Source organism: Anarrhichthys ocellatus, unplaced genomic scaffold (genome assembly GCF_004355925.1).
Source record: "Anarrhichthys ocellatus isolate YVR2014 unplaced genomic scaffold, GSC_Weel_1.0 scaffold70, whole genome shotgun sequence".
In the NCBI taxonomy this organism is placed as follows: domain Eukaryota; kingdom Metazoa; phylum Chordata; class Actinopteri; order Perciformes; family Anarhichadidae; genus Anarrhichthys; species Anarrhichthys ocellatus.
Window position 1 is genome coordinate 1,432,868 of NW_022280100.1, and position 18,750 is coordinate 1,451,617.

The 18,750-nt window shown below is 44.6% G+C and overlaps 1 protein-coding gene across 3 annotated transcripts in view; it reads right to left on the bottom strand.

Moving 5' to 3' along the window:
• The window catches only part of pcdh10b (protocadherin 10b), a 19,775-nt gene extending 5,585 nt beyond the window's left edge, over window positions 1–14,190 (bottom strand). For 2 of the 3 annotated variants that reach the window (XM_031873258.1, XM_031873257.1), the window contains exons 1-3: window positions 11,189–14,190; window positions 10,677–10,735; window positions 10,356–10,462 (exon numbers count right to left, since the gene is read on the bottom strand). In XM_031873258.1, coding sequence (XP_031729118.1) covers window positions 10,356–10,462; window positions 10,677–10,735; window positions 11,189–13,702 — 2,680 coding nt within the window. In that variant the 5' untranslated portion in view covers window positions 13,703–14,190. The remainder of the gene's footprint in view (window positions 1–10,355; window positions 10,463–10,676; window positions 10,736–11,188) is intronic. The other variant, XM_031873259.1, reaches the window with a different exon arrangement.
• Window positions 14,191–18,750: the final 4,560 nt, after the last annotated feature.

Sequence of the window (18,750 nt, forward strand, 5' to 3'; positions counted from 1 at the left end):
GGGGGGGGGGTCCTGTATTTCTTGTCCCTGAGTTGAAACTCTGCTTCCTTGTGCTCAGATCAATCTCTGCCACCTGTGTGCTGTTGAGTTTGTATTAAGCCCTTTTAACCTGCTTTGAGTGTGTGTGCTGCGTTCTGGGCTCACTACTGAACACAGAGCTGGAAAACAATGAGAGGTTATCAGAGCAGCAAGAGCATTTTCCTTTAAAGCCACACAACCTTCCATTCCATATCAAAACCAGATTTTCTTTTCTTTTTCTATGATGCCAAAAAGGTGGTTAAAGAAGAATGAAGAATGCAGTCATTCATTTTAATTTCATGAACCATTATAAACGAATTAAACAACAACTGTTGTGGAAACACCGTGCATCCTGTGAGCGTGTGAGTAGTGAACACTATTTTATAATGCTTGTTGTATGGAATGGAGATTTCTATTATTGGGAAGAAAAAAATAGCTTTAAGCTCTAAAATGCATCAGTATTGGAATTCATGTCTATTACACATAAATAAAATAAACTTGTAAATTGTTGCCAACACATTTTTTGTCAGTCGATTAATGTACTCGTCCTTCAGCCCGTCAAGGTTCTTAGTTTGTGAAGTAATTGAAGTAAAAAGTACTAAATACCTCTGAGAGGTGGTGGACTAGAAGAAAAATACAAAGTACTAATACAGCCTTCAAAGCCCGGCCATTAGATTAACCACAAACTCAATAGTGTTGGATTACCCAGCATGCCCCACGCCGGGCCCTCAGCCTCGCCCTCTTCACAAACCCTATTGTCCTGCATGAAAGGCATTGCTGCAGGTATCCCGCTGCAAACTAGTTTCAGCCTGCTCGCTTTCATGTGGAGGAATTGTTTGCTTTTAAATAGCTGGAATTCTCCGTGAGAAAATCACTTTTATTTAATTTAATTTATGAATTTGTTTATTAATGCACACCAATCAACAGTGCAACTGTAAGTGAGCCAGAGAGGCTGGTTTTCATCGGCCAGATGTTTGAAGGCAGCCTAAAATTACAAAAATTTAAATTAAAATGGAATTAAAATTCATAGATAAACAGACAATAACGTATAGACTAAACCAATACACATACAAGCAAAAGACATGAAGATAAGACACGAGAGCCGAGCAGACAAACAGGCTGCAGCATGTGGCAGGCACTTTTGTCAGAGAGCAAAAGGGTAACGTGCGCGTGAGCTGCTCGGCACAGCTATTCAGGCTGAGTGTAAGCCTTCAGCCAAATTGTGTTACATTGCCCCATATGTTTTTTCTTCAGATCCCGTGTTTGCATGTATTTTGAAACCTAAATCCGCTTGTTGTGTGTATGTGTGTCTGAGTCACTGTTTGGGGCTCCAATCTGAACTGTCCAGCTAGGACGATCTGCTACTAATCCCTCTGAATACAGACCGATTAGACCGAGGTCTGCTGCCGTCCCACTAAGCAGAGGGAGTGAGTGAGTGTGTGTTTGTGTGTGTGTGTGTGTGTGTGTGTGTGTGTGTGTGTGTGTCTAGCGGTCAGCAAAGGGGGAATTTGCTTTGTTAGTAAGCGGATTAATTTGGCCTGCCGTCACTAACAGCTTGGAAAAGTGCCCAGTCTCCAAACGACAGGGTTTCTTATTAAATATTAACCGCCGTGCCATAAATAACACACCAGTACATTACGTTTTAATACGGCCGCTTACATGGCAGGGGAGCACCTGAACTGTGTCAGAGCACCTGGACATGCAGGGGAGCGCTGCATTGTGGGTACGGAAGCACCGATGCCGATATCAGGCCGACGCTGACAGCCTGATCGATATCGGTTCAATTCAATATTTACACACTATGAACATTATGAACTGGAAGTGTCTACGTTTTGACCCGTTTGTTGCTGCATTAGAGAAGGCTTACACTGGAATTGTAATTCTAAAGATCTTTTACCAAGGTGCTGTGTACGCTGTATTATTATAATGATAACATTTATAGTTAGGCATGTATATCTTTTGAGGTAAAAAATAATACTGCTTCTTCAGTTCAGGGAAGGTGTTGCTATGACAGACAGATATGAAATGAATCTGTGTGTCACAGATTCATTTCTGTATGCTGATCAGGCATCTGACAAACAGGGTCTATTTATCTATCTAATATATTTCTTTATTTTTAAGAGACAATGACGAAATAAAATAATGAAATATCAATTACAAAACGTTTTTGATATTCATGTCAGGTAAATGAATTGCTGAATTGATCAAGAATTTAAATAAAAAATGTCTAATTCATACATTTGTTTTAAGATGATTGGATTAATCCCCAAAAAGCCTTTACAGTTTATTATTAAAGTCGCTGGTATCGGACTCCAGCAGATAGACTGATCCCAGGTATCAGTGTCGGACTGGAGAGGTGGATCAGTGCTTCCCTCAGTGTGGGCAGCAGTAAAAAGAAGTGGAAGAGGACACAGAGCTCCGCTTCTATTACAAAATGGATGCTGTGTGGATTCTCAAAATGGGAACGAGAAATGTGGCATTTAGGCTGTCTCTCTCTCTCTCTCTCTCTCTCTTACACACACACACACACACACAGACACATTTCAGTCACCAGATTAAGACATCTTTCTTGACATTTTAGTAAAATGAATTCATTCATTCATTCCATTGAATCAAGAGGATAAGAACATTCCAGCAGTAAAATCAAACCCCTCACCACCCACCCACGCACACACACACACACGCACACCCACACACGCACACACATGCACACACACAGCCTGAGCTGTGTTTAAAATGTGAATACAAGTTGTGGGTGATGTCCTTATCTCTACCACTATGTAGCTCTCCAACAATCCTTCTCAGAGCAAACAGTCGGCGTGAGTTGTGCGGCTCCGTCCAAGCGGAACACAGTACACCGCCCTCCACGTCGGTTTGAAAAAGCAGCGTGTCAACTTGTCTCGCGCTCAGCCAGAAAACAAGCAGCGAGGCCAGCAAGGACTGAGGGACAGAGGCCTCCTTGAAGCGCTCCGACCCTCGTTACTTCCTCTTAGCATTCGGCACGGCGCTCGCGCAGAGCAAACGCAAAGTCTCCATAATAACCTTCATTTGGTAATTGCTATGCAGAGGTCTGAAAAATGAATTACTGATCAGCGAGCTGTTACCACGGTGATAACATGAACCGCAGGCCTAAGGAGGAATTCATCATGGCAGCGTTGTGGGGGGGGGGGTTGGTTGATAAGAGCCTCGACTCGATCTTCTCCAGGTCCGTGACATTGGCTATATTGATAATATGTACCTTACACATGTAGCGGGACTCAGAAATGGTCCTGGAGGCCCATCCCACAATTTCAAGAACAGCCTTTAACTCTACACAAAGCCACAACCACAAGTGCCTGAAATAGTTAAAGGAAGTTTCACACTGAAACGTTGATCCATACGTTCTCCTGGGACTGAATGTGATTGAATCACATTTAATCAGACAGTTTTCATAATTAATCACTTCAATTGTTTAGTAAAAAGGAGATTGTCGCAGTTCTATATCATATATATATATATACATATATAGTATATATGTAATAAAACAAAGTTGATATTTTGTATATTTTTAAAATGTGAGTTGAATTTTTTTTTGTTTCCATTAAGCGACTTCCTGTCTATGTTTACATTAATGGTAAATAGTCAAATAACTGATAGATGACATCACTGCTATCTTTTGGTTGGGGGGTAAACAACAATAAACCACCGACTGACACAAATCTTTGCATTTAAATCTTTTTGAGAATCAATACAGTATCGCAAAATACATAATATCGCAATACCGAAAACATAATATCGCAATACTGAAAATATAATATCGCAATACCGAAAACATAATATCGCAATACTAAAAATATAATATCGCAATACTAAAAACATAATATAGCAATACTAAAAGCATATCGCAATACTGAAAACATAATATTGCAATACTAAAAACATAATATCGCAATACTGAAAACATAATATCGCAATACTAAAAACATAATATCGCAATACTAAAAACATAATATCGCAATACTGAAAACATATCGCAATACTGAAAACATAATATCGCAATACTAAAAGCATAATATCGCAATACTAAAAACATATCACTATACTCAAGTGTGTCGACATTTTCTTCCACCCCTGCGTTGTACTCACTAAAATTATATGATATATTATGATATATAATATTACATTTTATATACTGCTGCTAGTTACGTTGAGCGCCAATATTTTACATACTGGTGCCTTGTAAATTCATATTTAGTCATTTCATTTTTCTTTCATATATCAGTGCTATTGGTCACCCTTGACCTTTGTGTGTTCAAACATTGAACCAATGAACAGCATTAAGAAAGAGCTTGTGACTAGATCTCGTAACTCCATCGGATCTTTACACAACCTCATATGTCCACCTCCTTCAGTTCACCTCAGTGGCTGAGCGGCTCTTCTAAATATACAATAAAATCATCAAATGAAACCTACGAGTATGTGACCAGATGTAAAGACACAATACCAACTGTGACGACGCCGTGTGTCAAAGTATTTCATTGGACATACAAGGTCCGACATAATTGCTATAGATCAAACTGATGCACCAAAATTAGTTCCACTTCGACCAGCTACAAAATTAAAATGATTACAATTCTACTGCTACGTATGCATGTATGTTGTGTTATTTAAAGATCATCCAATATATATGATGCAGAACCTCTCCCTGCTTCTTAGCCAGCACAGTCACTGACATCATACATTTCATATACACTGTATATAAACACAAAAGTGCTATATATGAGATGGAACATAGTTCCGAGTGAAAATATTTGCATGCAAGGATAAGATACGTATTCATAATAATTTCTTTTGCATCCATATATTCATGCATGCATGCATACATCTTACATCCATATATTCTTTCGGCTATAAAATCAGTGTGTCTGAAAGCAGGAACACGACACTCAAAATCTATGTAAGTAATGAAATATGTATGTATATATGTAAGAGGCCCTGAATAAGTGAGAAGAGCGGGTCGTCCTCAAACCACAAGGTTGGCGGTTCGACTACCGTCTCCTGTCTACATGTCAAAGTGTCCTTGAGTGAGACACTGAACTGATTTCACTGCTTGTGGAGTATTTATACAATATTATATTTCTATTCTTACAAAAACAGATCTGAGTTTTTCCATTTCGGTCATTCATTAAAGTTTCTTTCTTTGGTTTTGCAATTGAGAAGACACAACAACTAGTACTTGTGGCACAATTAACAAAATGACTGACTCAATAATACATAACCTGCCCCCAGAATGCACCTGTGAAAATCACCAAGTAGATCACTTAGAAATCCCAGCCTGGAGCCTATAAATAGGAGTTCAGGGTTGGTTGCTCTTTTTGATGTGAACAACAATGAAGGCCGAGTGAGAGGACTGTAATTACAATACACTGTATTATGTTTACAGTAAAATACAGTTACTATGTTCATATTGTCTTCAGTTAAAACACATTCCCTCTTTAGTGATTTATACGAGTTATTTAGGAAAACTTGGAGCAATCTCCAATTTTCTTGTACTTTGTATTTTCTCACGATGTCTGATTGGTCCAGAAGTCGTAGCAGTCATGTGACATTACTCTGCTGTTATCCATCCTACGTGTTTTACTAACGGATTATGTCATTACTTTGAGTTTGCGCTCTCATGTCCCCGGTCCTTTGTCTCTAGCAGGTCCCTTCACTCTGCTGCTCGCGCTGTTAAAACTTCCCTTCATGGATCTCTGAAGGCAGGACTTCTATACAGGACACATGGGGTGGGACACGTTGCCTTACACGGCGTTATTGGAGCATTAATTATGCAAATGTTCAGTTCACATGAACGCACAGGTGTCATTCATCATGTTATCTCTGCTCATTCACACGGTTATGAGAAGCCAGCAGCGTTTGCTGGATCTGACGTCGCTCACTCGTATGAAAAAAGAAAAGTTCAGATAAGAAAACCAGAATGTTCTATATTTACAGCGCGCTACGAAGGAAATGCCGTTTGGAATGAAGTGCATGAGATTTGGGATATTTTGTGTATATGTCTTTGTGTTCCGACTGAGAGGGCCGTAGCTTCAGAAATGTAAACAGAATCGCTGTGGGCTGTTTTCCATAGACGTGTTGTAAAAGTAGCACATTATGCATATATGACAACAGTGTGTTACAGTAGGAGAGGCAGTTAGTAGGTCTCACACCAAAGTATAACAGGCATCACATCATCACCACATCATCACCACCGTTCAACCCTACACATACCTGCACACGGCACTGTGTAATGACACCTAATGTGCAGTAATTGTTCATTTGATTCCTGCTTTTGACCTTTACTGCAAATCCTCTCTCTCTCTCTCTCTCTCTCTCTCCCTCCAGCACACACTGAAAAGCCTGCAATATAATCTCGGCATCTTTGTTGAGTCCGTGTTGAGTATGTGTGTGTGTGTGTGTGTGTGTGTGTGTTTCATCCCGGTCATATGTCCTTAACAGCTGATTTTTCTGACTCTTTAAGTGCGTCCTTGAAGGATAAAAAAGTGTTGGCACCACAACGCCGCCAGCTGCAGGAACAAGAACACAAACGGCTGCGTCGACAATCTCGTAGTGGTTGCTTGTCAAACATACTGTACCACCACGTACCTGTACCAATACTGTACCACCACCAACACGGTAAGAAAAAGAAAGGGTGAACAGCAGCATCCTCCTCTGTGAGGATGCTTTCATCCAGCTGTCATTGGAATATCTGTCTGTCAGTGTGTGATGCTCATGCTTTAATTCAACATATACAGCCCAAGATGGAAAAAAAACAATATGCTCCTATGAATCTGATTAAATGGACAAATACAACACCTCAGCACAAAAACAGATTGAGTTTGTTTCCCTTTAGAGCCGAGAGACGAGTGACATGGACACGTGTTTACTTAACATTAGCATCGATTACACAGTGACGTGGCTGCAGCGGACCCTCGCCGCTGACAAACCGCATTAGCACACAGAGCGGAAAAGCCTGTGTTCTCTCCGTCAGCACTGCGGGAGCACATTGGTGGGACGCTATCAATTATCCTAATCAAACAAAGACTTAATGCAGAGCAAATAATCTCTTTAAAAGCACTAAGCCCGGCTGATAACTCGGCGACAAAGTAACCGTCTCCCATCGCCACACCAAGGGTACTCAAAGTCAGCAGTGAAGTGCTGGCGGGCCTGGACACAGCACACAGATACGCAGTGAGGCTGTGTGAAGAGGAAGAGCTTACGCACTCTAAATAGGACATAAAGCAGCTGGCTGCCTCAGAATGAAAATATGTGTCCAAAGCAGCAAAGCCTCTCAAACTGTGCCAAATGTGCCGTTACATTTTGATTCTTTTATCATCTTTGATAAGATACTTCCTCATGAGAGTTCCTGATTTCACTCGTTAACACTTCTTGTACGGCTGATCGTGTTTCGACGACATTAAAGGAAAAATACATGGTTGCTCTGCTTCCATGTCTTGTTTCAGACTCGAGGAAAGAAGACATGGATTCTATCTATTTGTCTATTTGACCTGTAGATTTCTCCTAAATCCACCAACAGTTACATAATGCCTCATTTGCACATTTAAATGTAACATTCATTTTTATCATTTTCACCAATAATGTCCTTATATAAGATCTTTTATTCCTCTCTTTATTCTGAAGGTTTGTTCAGATCTCATTCAGAGGCTGATTTATGCAATAAGTTATTATTAAAAACATGGAGAAAATATTGTCTGTTTTTGATTCATGGAGTGATACAAAGATTATTATATATATATATATATATATATATATATATATATATATATATATATTCCCTTAGTAAAAATATTTAGAAAGAATAATTTTAAACCTGGCTTCAGCCAATGTTCAGATTTATGTTCTGGAATCATATTTAAACATAACATACACCTAAAAACTCTTAGTACAAAAAATAATTGTCAGTAATTAACCGGTGAAGTTTTGCGGTGCCATCTTTTAGTTCCGGCCTGCCGTGAAGAGGCTCTCTGTGCAGGTCTTGGTTTTGGACTGCATGGCTTTCTAAGACGTGTATCACAGACTGTTGAGTGTGGAGAGAGCGTGGGCTCATGTGTGGACGTCCTGGAGCCCCGACACGACAGGTGAATAGGGTAAACATTTCAACTGCTAGATATCGCCATGAAACTTCACTGATTACAGACATTAATACAATTATGTCTTCTATTAGGAATGTTATGTTTAAACATGCAAATGAGGCATTATCTTGTTAAATATGGACTCATTTGCATATGATTCCAGAGCATTGAATCTGTCATAGTGTTAACACATTAAAGTCAAAGGTGTTTACTGAGGGAATATATATATACAGTATATATATATATATATATAAATCACTCCATAAATCAAAAAGAGACAATATTTTCTCCATGTTTTTAGTAATAACTTGTTGCATAAATCAGGCTCTGAATGATATCTGAACAAACCTTCAGAATAAAGAGAGGAATGACAGTAAGAGCTACGAAGAAAAATATGCTACGAAGAAAAATATGCAAATGAGGCATTATGTAATGGTAACTTTTGGTGAATTGAGGAGAAATCTACAGGTCAACTAGACAAAGAGATCCATGTCTTCTTTCCACGAGTCTGAAACAAGACATGGAAGCAGAGCACAAACCTCTGAAATGATCAGAGGATTTGAAATAACAATGTTTTTTGTCTTAAAAGGGTTAATATTCCTCAAAGTAAGCCGTCCATAAAGTCTCCCTTTGGTATCGACACCAGAACCAGAAGCTGACAGCGCGCACATCAAATGCTGATGCACTCAAAATAGGACGAGTCCCTCCACATGGAGCAGCTGGATGACTCGGGCTCACATTAGGAGTGACAATCTTCCACAGTGGGGGAAAAAAGACTCAAAGTTGAAGCGGTTGCGAGGGTTCTGACTCTGAGCTAGCTAGAGCTAATACATGGGGGCTGTTTCAGTTCACTGGGGTCTGTGTAAACCCAGCCGGGGCCGAATGTGAGGGCCCCCGTGCTGAGGCTGACCGGACACCACGACAGACTCCTTTCTACAGAGGGCCCGAGGAGTCAGTGGGGGCCAGGCTGTAAGAGCTCAGATAGGTTGCTTTAGGAAGGAGGAGAGAAAAAAGGATGGGTATGGAAGAATGTGGTCAGAGAGGGAGAGAGAGCATTTGCACGAGTGAACGCATTAATTATTCTAATGAACGATTGAATCGTCTGTTTTGTTTCTGACGATGGAGCAGCGACCTATTTGGTCCGCTGCCCAGCGCCTCATTAAGAAGCCCGGCACGCCAAGTGGTCTCCAGCAACCGAGTGACCGAGCTCATGGGGAGTGGGCTCCTCATTAACACCACCATGTATTTACAAACTGCAGCGCCGGGGGGGCGCAAATATGAAGAGACGCCCATCAAGGGCGCTCACAGGGACCAGGATCGGGTTCTGTCAATAGCCAGGCTGAGCTTCTTCTTCTTCACCAGAGGGAAACCAGGAAGCCTCAAACGTACAACAGCACCAGCGTTGTTAGCCCGAACTCAAATGAGCTCTCACTTCTTCAGTACATTTCATGTCCACTGACGGTCATGCTATTTCTCTTCTTTTTAAATCTCATATTTAAAAAGATTAAGGGAACGCATATTTCAAATGGAGACACTTTATTTAATTTAGCTTGACTTTGTCTCGATGTTCCTACAGTGACAGCTATGCAATGTCCTTCATTTAGTGATTAAAAACCATTCAAGTTCGCATTCTTTGTTACATATATTTAAAATCTAAATACTTTGGAAAAATACAATTTGTTTCACTTTAAATTATGAAATGAAATACATATCTCAGTTTATTAATGTCCATTACCCTGCAACTAAAAAAAGGTTTGTCCCAAAAACCCTGTGAGCAGCATGACAGGACGTCACTTCTCTCTAAGTGTCTTCTCTTTTATAAATATTATGTCTGTAGTGCATTGTCAAGAAGTATTATGGACTGTCAGCTATGTTGGGTACATGGTTATGTTTTTTATTTGTTTTTAATTATATTTCAAATATATGTTTTAATTCACCGCCCTACCAACTGTCAGCTATGTTACCCAGAGTACTGGGATCACTGGGGAAAGTTCTTAATGTTTAAACTCTGCAATAATGGATACACATACATACAAACTCCCATGTGCTGCAGCCCAGCAGGAGAGACAGGCCGCAACCTGCACCCCCGCCCCCCCCTCCTAATCAGCTAGCTCCAGTCCTACAGAAGCCAGAGAGACATCCATTTGTCCCTTTGAACCGAGTAAACCCAGCAAGCGGAGAAAGAGGCCGATCACGCACAGTTTTGCAGCAGAAGCCGCTCCTTACCGGAGGAATGGCCTCTGTTGGTGGCGTCGTGGTCGCTGTCTCCCTGCTCGCTGTCTCCGTGGCCGCTGTCTTTGGAGCTCACCATGTCCGCCTCCTGGAACGCCGAGCTGAAAGACAAAAGAGAGCGTGAAATTGAAGCCTATATATATTTATAGCAGTTTCTAGATGTTTTCATCCCCATCCTCATCCTCCGCAGCATCATCATCATCACAGTAACGAGAGTTATCAACGGATGGAGCGGAGCAGTAGGCCCACGAGAGGTTCAATAAACATGGTTTGGGGGGGGGGGTAGATGTGACAAGAGTGTCTTTCCATATTTACCTGTTGACACGTCTCGGCCTGTCAACCAGGTAGCTGAGTTCAGCTCGCTGGTGTTTGGTCTGAAAGAGAAGGGCCAGTTTTTAGTGTGTGACCACCTGGTGTTACATGATCAGTCACACCATCGAAAACCCACACAGTTCAAGCTGGGGGAGGGGGGGCTCTCTCTCTCACACACACACACACACACAGCAGCCTCTGAGCCACCATACATGAATATACACAGATTTGATTTTATATTAACATCAAACATGCAGCCTTAATGTTTCAGATCCAGCCTCCCCCTCAGGGAGTCTAATCTTAAAGAAGTCAGTGCATGTTGTGTTTTTAGCTCCCAATAACAGCCATGTACTAGTAGAGCAGACATGTCAGTGAACTGAGGGTAAATGTTGAAGACTCTTGTATGAAAACACATCCGTCCTGTATTCCAACAGAATGAGACCAGGTCTCAGCTGTGTGTGAGTGGCTTCAGACATGCTGAGGGTTTAAACTGTAGGTATGAGAGGGACTCTTACCTCGTTTGACAAAATGCTGCCGTTTGATATGATGTCGGGCTGCTGGTCTGTGTACCCTGTCACTATGGCCCCGCACGGGTTGTGATCGGTGTCTGTGCTCCTAGTCGGACTACACGGCTTTAGGAACATGAGGTCGGTTTTGGCGGACTCCGGAGTCAGACATACCTGGTAGCAATAGTTCTGGTTTTGGTGGTGGGAGCCGAAGCTCCCCGACTCCTCCACGGGGACTTGAGCCGTGCCAGCGCCGCTGACGCTGCCGGCGCTCTGCACCAGCATGATATCCGACTTGCTGAGCTTTTTCTTGCGCGCCCGGCCCTGCCGCGAGCAGCAGGCGCTGCAGCCCAGGCAACACTCGCTGGTCAGGCAGGAGTAAATGTTGAGCTTTTTGTCCTTCTGGCAGCGCACGGCCAGCACGATCATGACCAATAGGAAGATGAAGGAGACGGAGCCCAGGGCGATGATGAGGATGAGTGTGAGGTCCAGGGTCCCGTCTTTGGCCTTGGCAGTGCCTCCGTGGTCCCCGGCGCCGCGGCCCTCGGCCACGCTGTCCACCAGCACCACCAGCACGCTGGCGCTGGAGGAAAGCGGCGGCTGACCGTGGTCCCTCACCTCGATCAGCAGGTCGTACAGCTGGTGGGGGTCGCGCTTGACCGACACCCGCCTCGCTGTGCGGAGCTCACCCGTCCTCCAGTCCATCCGAAACATGCCGTTCTCGTTCCCCCTCTGGATGCTGTATGACAGCCGGGCGTTCTCCCCGTCGTCCGCATCCATGGCCACGATGCGGGTCACCAGGTATCCCGGCTCGGCGGAGCGGGGCAGGGGCTCCTTGGCGGTGCCGTTCTTCCCCAGTGGGGCCAGCACTACGGGGGCGTTGTCGTTCTGGTCCACGATGATGACTTTGACCGTGGCGTTGGAAGAGAGCTCCAGGGCGCCCGCGTCTTTGGACTGGACCATGAAGGTGAAATCCTTCAACTGCTCATAATCAAAGGACCTGAGCGCGTACAGGTAGCCTGTCTCCTCGTTGATGGACACGTAGGTTTTGACCGACATGCCCTGGATGTCACACTCTAATATGGAGTAGCTGATGAGCGCGTTCTGCCCGACGTCCGGGTCCAGAGCCGTGACCGCGTGTATGTACGCCCCCGGCACGTTGTTCTCTGTCACATACACATCATATATGGCCTGCGTAAACGTGGGCGCGTTGTCGTTCTCATCCGACACCCGAACTCGGATGGACTTACTGGCAGCGAGCGAGGGCGTCCCTTTATCCCGCGCGACCACGGTGACGGAGTAGGAGTCCGCCTGCTCCCGGTTCAGCGGGCCGTCGGTCAGGATGGTGAAATAATTCCTAAAGGACGTTTTTAATTTGAACGGGACGTCGCCGAGGATCTCCACGTGGATCTGCCCGTTCTCCTCCGCGTCCCGGTCCGTCACGCTCAGCAGCGCAATGACGGTACCGGGAGCCGCGTTTTCGCTCACCGACTCGGTGACGGTGCTGAAGGTAATCTCCGGTGCGTTGTCGTTCAGGTCGGTGACTTTGACTAGCACTTTGCAGTGCGCGGGCACGGCGTTCGGCCCCATATCCTTGGCCTGGACGAAGATCTGATAGAGGCTGCTCTCCTCAAAATCCACCTCTGCGCGCACCTCGATGCGCCCGGTGCGCGGGTCGATGCTGAACAGGTCCTTTACGCGGTTGGATATGTGGTTACTGAAGGAATAAACGATCTCCCCGTTCAGTCCCTCGTCCAGGTCAGTGGCGTTCAGCTGTAGGACCAGCATGCCCACCGGTGCGTTCTCCGAGAGGCTCACCGTGTACACGGGCTGGTCAAACACCGGCACGTTATCATTAGAGTCCAGCACTTTGACCACCAGCAGCGCGGTGCCAGTCCGGGGAGGCTGACCACCGTCCACCGCGGTCAGCACGTACCTGTGGGCCGCTTGCTGCTCCCGGTCCAGCGGCTTTTCCAGGACTAGCTCGGCGAACTTGTTTCCATCCGTTTGGGTCTGCACATCCAGGTAAAAGTAGTTGTTAGTGGTGATATCGTAAGTGCGCAAAGCGTTAGAGCCCACGTCCGGATCGAATGCGCTCTCCAGGGGAAAACGGGTGCCGGGAGTGGCGCTCTCCGAGATCTCCACCGTGATGTCTGTATCTGGGAAGCTGGGCGAGTTGTCGTTAATGTCCACCACCTCGATCTCGACTCGAAACAGCTCCAGCGGGTTCTCCAAGAACACCTCCATGTTGAGATGGCAGCTGGCGCTCTGCCTGCAGATCTGCTCCCGGTCGATTTTTTCGCTAACAAACAGGACGCCGTTCTCCAGGTTCACCTCCAGGTACGGCGTGCGAGAGCTGGGCACCACCTGGAAACGGCGTGAGGCCAGTTTGGTAAGGTCCAGTCCCAGGTCCTCGGCGATATTCCCCACCAAGGTGCCATGGTCCGCCTCCTCCGGCACAGAGTAGCGTATCTGAGAGAGCACTCCATCCGCGATGCACAGGACAATCAAAAGCACAATCATCGCAGGGAAACAAGTGCACTTAGGTAGAGAATATTATAAACAGTATTATCCTCTGTTACTAATGGCCAAAATATCCTGTCCCATCACCCATGTCCTTCGGCTGACAAAGTCTCCAAAAATGCGTAAAAGTCTCCAGGAATGTACAAGACGTCCGGAAAAAAATCTGTCCCATTAGAAGAGAGGCATTTTTATTTCTGAAAGGAGTTTTAAAGACCGCAGAGCCTCTTTTTCTGTCCCTGCTCTGCTGTGTCGCTTCTCAGACGTGTCCGGAGAAGCTACCGCGCGCATTTCAATGAAGCGCAGTGGAACCAGTCTGGAGCGCAGTTTGAAAACGAGGAAATCAATATCCACATAAAAGCAATAACAGATCGGTCTTGTGTTCTGTGATTGTCCCTATACTCTGATGGTAAATGTCCGACTTGTCCTCTCGCTTTCGGGATCTTGGCACTCTGCTCCCTCACTGCGGTCCCTTCCACTCCACTCTCTACTGACGCTGTTCACTCAACTCTTTTCTTTTTTCTTTTTCTCCCCCCCTCTTTTGCATCGCACCGCCCCCTCTCAGCCCCCGCGGCTGTAAGTCACGCTGAGAGCTCTCTTCTGATTGGATAGCGGGGTTGCCCGTCAACGCCCCGCTCGGCCCCCTTGGTCTCCCTCACTGCCGCTCTATCTCGCTCTGCCTTTCTCGGAGCTGATTCAAGTGGCTTCTCATTTATCTCATCCCTGACGCCAAAGAGAAGAGGGGATGGAGGACGACAAGGCTGGACCCCCCCCACACACACACACACATACATAAACACACACACACACACACACACACACACACACACACACACACACACACCTGTCCGTAAAGTGCGTCCCATAATGAACCAACGTGTGATGAGCGCGAGTGGAGGACTTGTTGACTTGGTGGCCCCGGCCCGTCTGAGCCTGAGGACAGACCGGGGTAATGCATGCAAATGCTGTGATATGTATGCAGGGAATCATCCGCCATTCGCGCGCTGTTTCTTAAGGCTGCGCGTTATAATTACAGCCGGTAGTTGAAACGATATTAACTCTCCTCCAGCCAGCCACACAAGCAGCGGGGCCGGAGAGGCAGGGAGAGCGGCTCTCATACGCGGACCTCATACGACCCCTAGCGGAGTGCGCGTAAACCAGAGTGAGATTCAGAGCCAGCACCGCCAGCCGTCTGAAAAATGATGTTCAGCATCGTTTCTAGTGGACCAGCCGATGGAGTTAGAAGGGAAAACTGGACGATGTTTTTCTTCGACACACTCTGAGTATGAGTCTATTCCCTCTGTTACAAATATGTCTTTTTATGTCAACTAATATCTTATTGTATGTCTAGTGTGGATCTTTAGACTGAGGCGGTGTGAAATAGATGTTTACTACATGTGTGATGTGTGATACACATGGGGAGAGCAACACTGGCTCAGACTGGACACCAACCACAGCAGTGGGGACAGTATTGTCAAAAAGGAGAGCATTTTATTGAAGGAAAACAAAGGAGCATGAAGCACAACAATAGACATATGCTTTTGTATGCGTATTATTTCACCTGAAAATAAACCTGTTTTGCAAGGAAAGCTGGCCGAACACTGCAGCGTCACACGCAGCGAAAACAATAGAAAGTTGCATAAAACTAAATGAAAAGCATTCGGTACTGAAAGTAGGCTATGGGAACAGACGGGATTACTAAAAGCAGTCGTGTAGTAAAGGCTCTCCAGTCTTGAATTGAGTCAGAGAATCACATTCAGCTTTTTACATTTGTTTTGTAGACTCTTCCAAGCGGAGCAGGAAACATGACGTGCATTAGATCATTAGTATTGCACAAAGGAAGGAAATGCACATGACATCAAAGGCATAGTCCTCTTACCCTGGTTATTCATAATCAGTTCATCACAAATGATGAAATGGGAACTAGTTGTGCAGGTTATGGTTAGGATAACTAACTATAACTACAAACCTCAAATGAATCCCGTGGTTGCGATTTCTTTGGATACTCTGAATGTTGTTGAAGAACTAAGACGACTCCTGCCCGTATGTTCCCTTTGTGTCTTACACAAACGGTGTGATGTCTTACAGATTTTTATTTTGAAAGCGGCCTTTACAAAATGAACCCGATGGTGTGTGTTTCTCAGCGTCTGTCATTCAGCGACTGATCTACGTCTGGTGGACCTCTGGACATGCTTGTTCATGTAGCCGGTCCGTAGACCAAACCCCACGACCACGTATCAGCCACGCTGTGTAGCAGAAGTGTTTTTTTATTCATTTTGAATTATTGCTGGTCTCCATAAGATAAGTTATCCCCCCCACCCTTCCCTCCCCCTCTCCTCTCATTTCTGCGAACTGATCTTGACCTTTTCCGTAACAGGACATCTCCCGTGCCTTCAGTGTGAGATCAGTACTGTGTGTGAGTTCAGAGGAGTGGAAGGAGGAGAGCAGTAGAGCGAGTGCTCCCCCTAGTGAACCACTCCACTGCTGCACCCTGTAAGCGTGGTCCAGAATGCCCACACATTCACATCCACGAGCTGCACCCAGTAAAACACACACACACACACACACACACACACACACACACACACACACACACACACACACACACACACACACCCACACACGGCAGCATAAGTGCATGTCTGCAAACTGTCAGATGCTACACAGAACAGGCCACTGGAGGAGAAACATGAAGTGGCCCCGAGAAGAGATTTTCCTAAATCAAGCTCCATCAAGTCAGCGGTGCAGTCAGACATAGAGCGAGCGACATGAACAATCACTGATTCAACTGCATAAATATGATTATAGTGCTCTTCACTACTCGCACACACTGAGACGGCAGCAGACCGCCTTCTCGTCCTGATTAACGTGGTCATGACATTTTATTCTCAAGTCGTTTTAAGGGTTAAAAACACAGAATAGAGCGACCAGTAATTGCTGGCTTTTTGTGGGTAAAAATAATGTCCATCTCGTACATCACAACGTTTCCCACACATTGTAGCGGTAAGATAGATTACAAAAACATAAAAATAAAAAGGTGCCTTAAAGCAGCCCCATCCAGAAGATAATTAGAGCAGGAAAAAACAGCATCAAGTGTTATAGAGCTACAGGGACCAGAGAGCGCCGTCTAATGGGAAACCAAGCGCTGTCTCTCCTCCTGTTAGCTTTAACAAGCGCACCATCAATTACCACACAAGTGGAGTCTCTCCCGTGGTGTCACGTTTAGGCGTTGGGGAGGACAAACGACATTTAGCCGCGTTAAGGGACAAGAAAGTCTGCCAGAAGCCTCTCTGCACTGCTGTGGCAAATACACAAACTGGAAAGTGTCTGTGAGATCTGACATTTACCGCCGACTAACAGGGCTTTGGATAGGACAGGACTCTGACTCACCCACAGCACCTGTACATTCAGAGTTGTGGACTCCCATTTCATAACTTGAACTCAACAAGCTCCACATTTCCCTGACAGTGGATGTGCTTCATCTGTCTCATGGCAGCCAATCCCATTTCACAAGGAGGAGGTACAGGTTTGTTAATGCAGGCCGTCTGATGATAGATGAACATCAGATCATCACATTTGATTGTTAAGACTCTGCTGTGGTCACCGACATATACAGCATTCTAAGACATAAGCAATGATTGATGAGGAATTATTTATGGCAAATACAGCGAGGTGATGACAAACCTTCTTGTGTTGTGTCAGATCCCTCTTTTACACAAAACAATGTCCCCTACGGTAACTGCTGTAGAAGTACTATAATATCAATAATATGTTCCACTTCCACCGAGTAACCAACAGTCCTGATCATAAATACATAATATTTATTCATTTAACCCTTTAAATGCCAGTTTTTGAGATGATGCCACAATGCTCTTAAATGGAAAAAAAACCACAAAATTTGGATTATTTTTTGTATACTGAATAAAATTATATTTTAATTTTCTTATAGTGTGATATGTGTCCGTGATTGATTTTGATGTACTTTTATGTTCTGTGCAGAATTAGGTTAAAGAATCTCACCTGTTTATAGTCCATGTAAAATGTCCATTATCCAAATTATCCAAATCCATTGGTACTTTTTTTTATCTCTCCTATTACACGTCAAAGTTTTTAACCTGCTAATTATCATTACCCTTGAAAGTGTTTTATCTTCTAATGGCCTATTGCCTTTTTGTGCTCCAGAACAGAGCAAACATAGCATACAAAATGACTTTGAACCACAGCCATGAGAGCTCACATGGCCATCTTCAACGATCACCAGCCTGTACTGTCACTCACATACAGACGTGTACATTCTCCTCTATTCTGTTGAGCTTGAAGGCCTGCGTCTGAATGTGTGTGTGAGAGAGACAGAGAAAGGGAGAGAGACAGGGAGGGTGAGGGAGTGTGACCTGAAAAACAATATAATCCCTTCAGTTGCATACATTTGCTAAATTAGCCTGCAGTGCTGCATAATACAGCAGCAACTTGTTCTTGGCTGGAGACCTGCTGGTTTAATTTGGACTTGGCTTTGAATTTGTTTGTCTTGACTTGACATGGTAAATGGACTTGTACTTGTGTAGTTCCTTCCTAGTCTTCACCCATTCGCCCATTCATACACTGATGACAGGGGCTACCATGCAAGGTGTCACCTGCACTTGGAAACTATCGTAACATTCATACAACATTCACACACCGCAGGGACAGTCTGTCTTGCCCAAGGACACATCTACATGGACTAACGGAACCGGGGGGTCTAACACGAAGGATGACCCACTCTACCGCTGAGCCACAGTTGCCACAATGGCCAAACAAATCTGCAGTGCCAGCAAGTTAGCTTGAGAAAAAGGCGGGAATCTCGAGCTGGATGACCATTTTTTTAGGAATGGCAATGTGGGTCAATACGTTTGGAATCGGACTGAAGTATCTCAACAACTATTGGATGGAGTGACATGAAACGTTGGTGAAACTTTTCATGTAGTGCCATCATCAAGTCAAAAATGTAATTTGTATTTTGACCAAATACCTGCAAAACTAATATAAATCGCTACTCTGTGTTTATTGGTGATCAG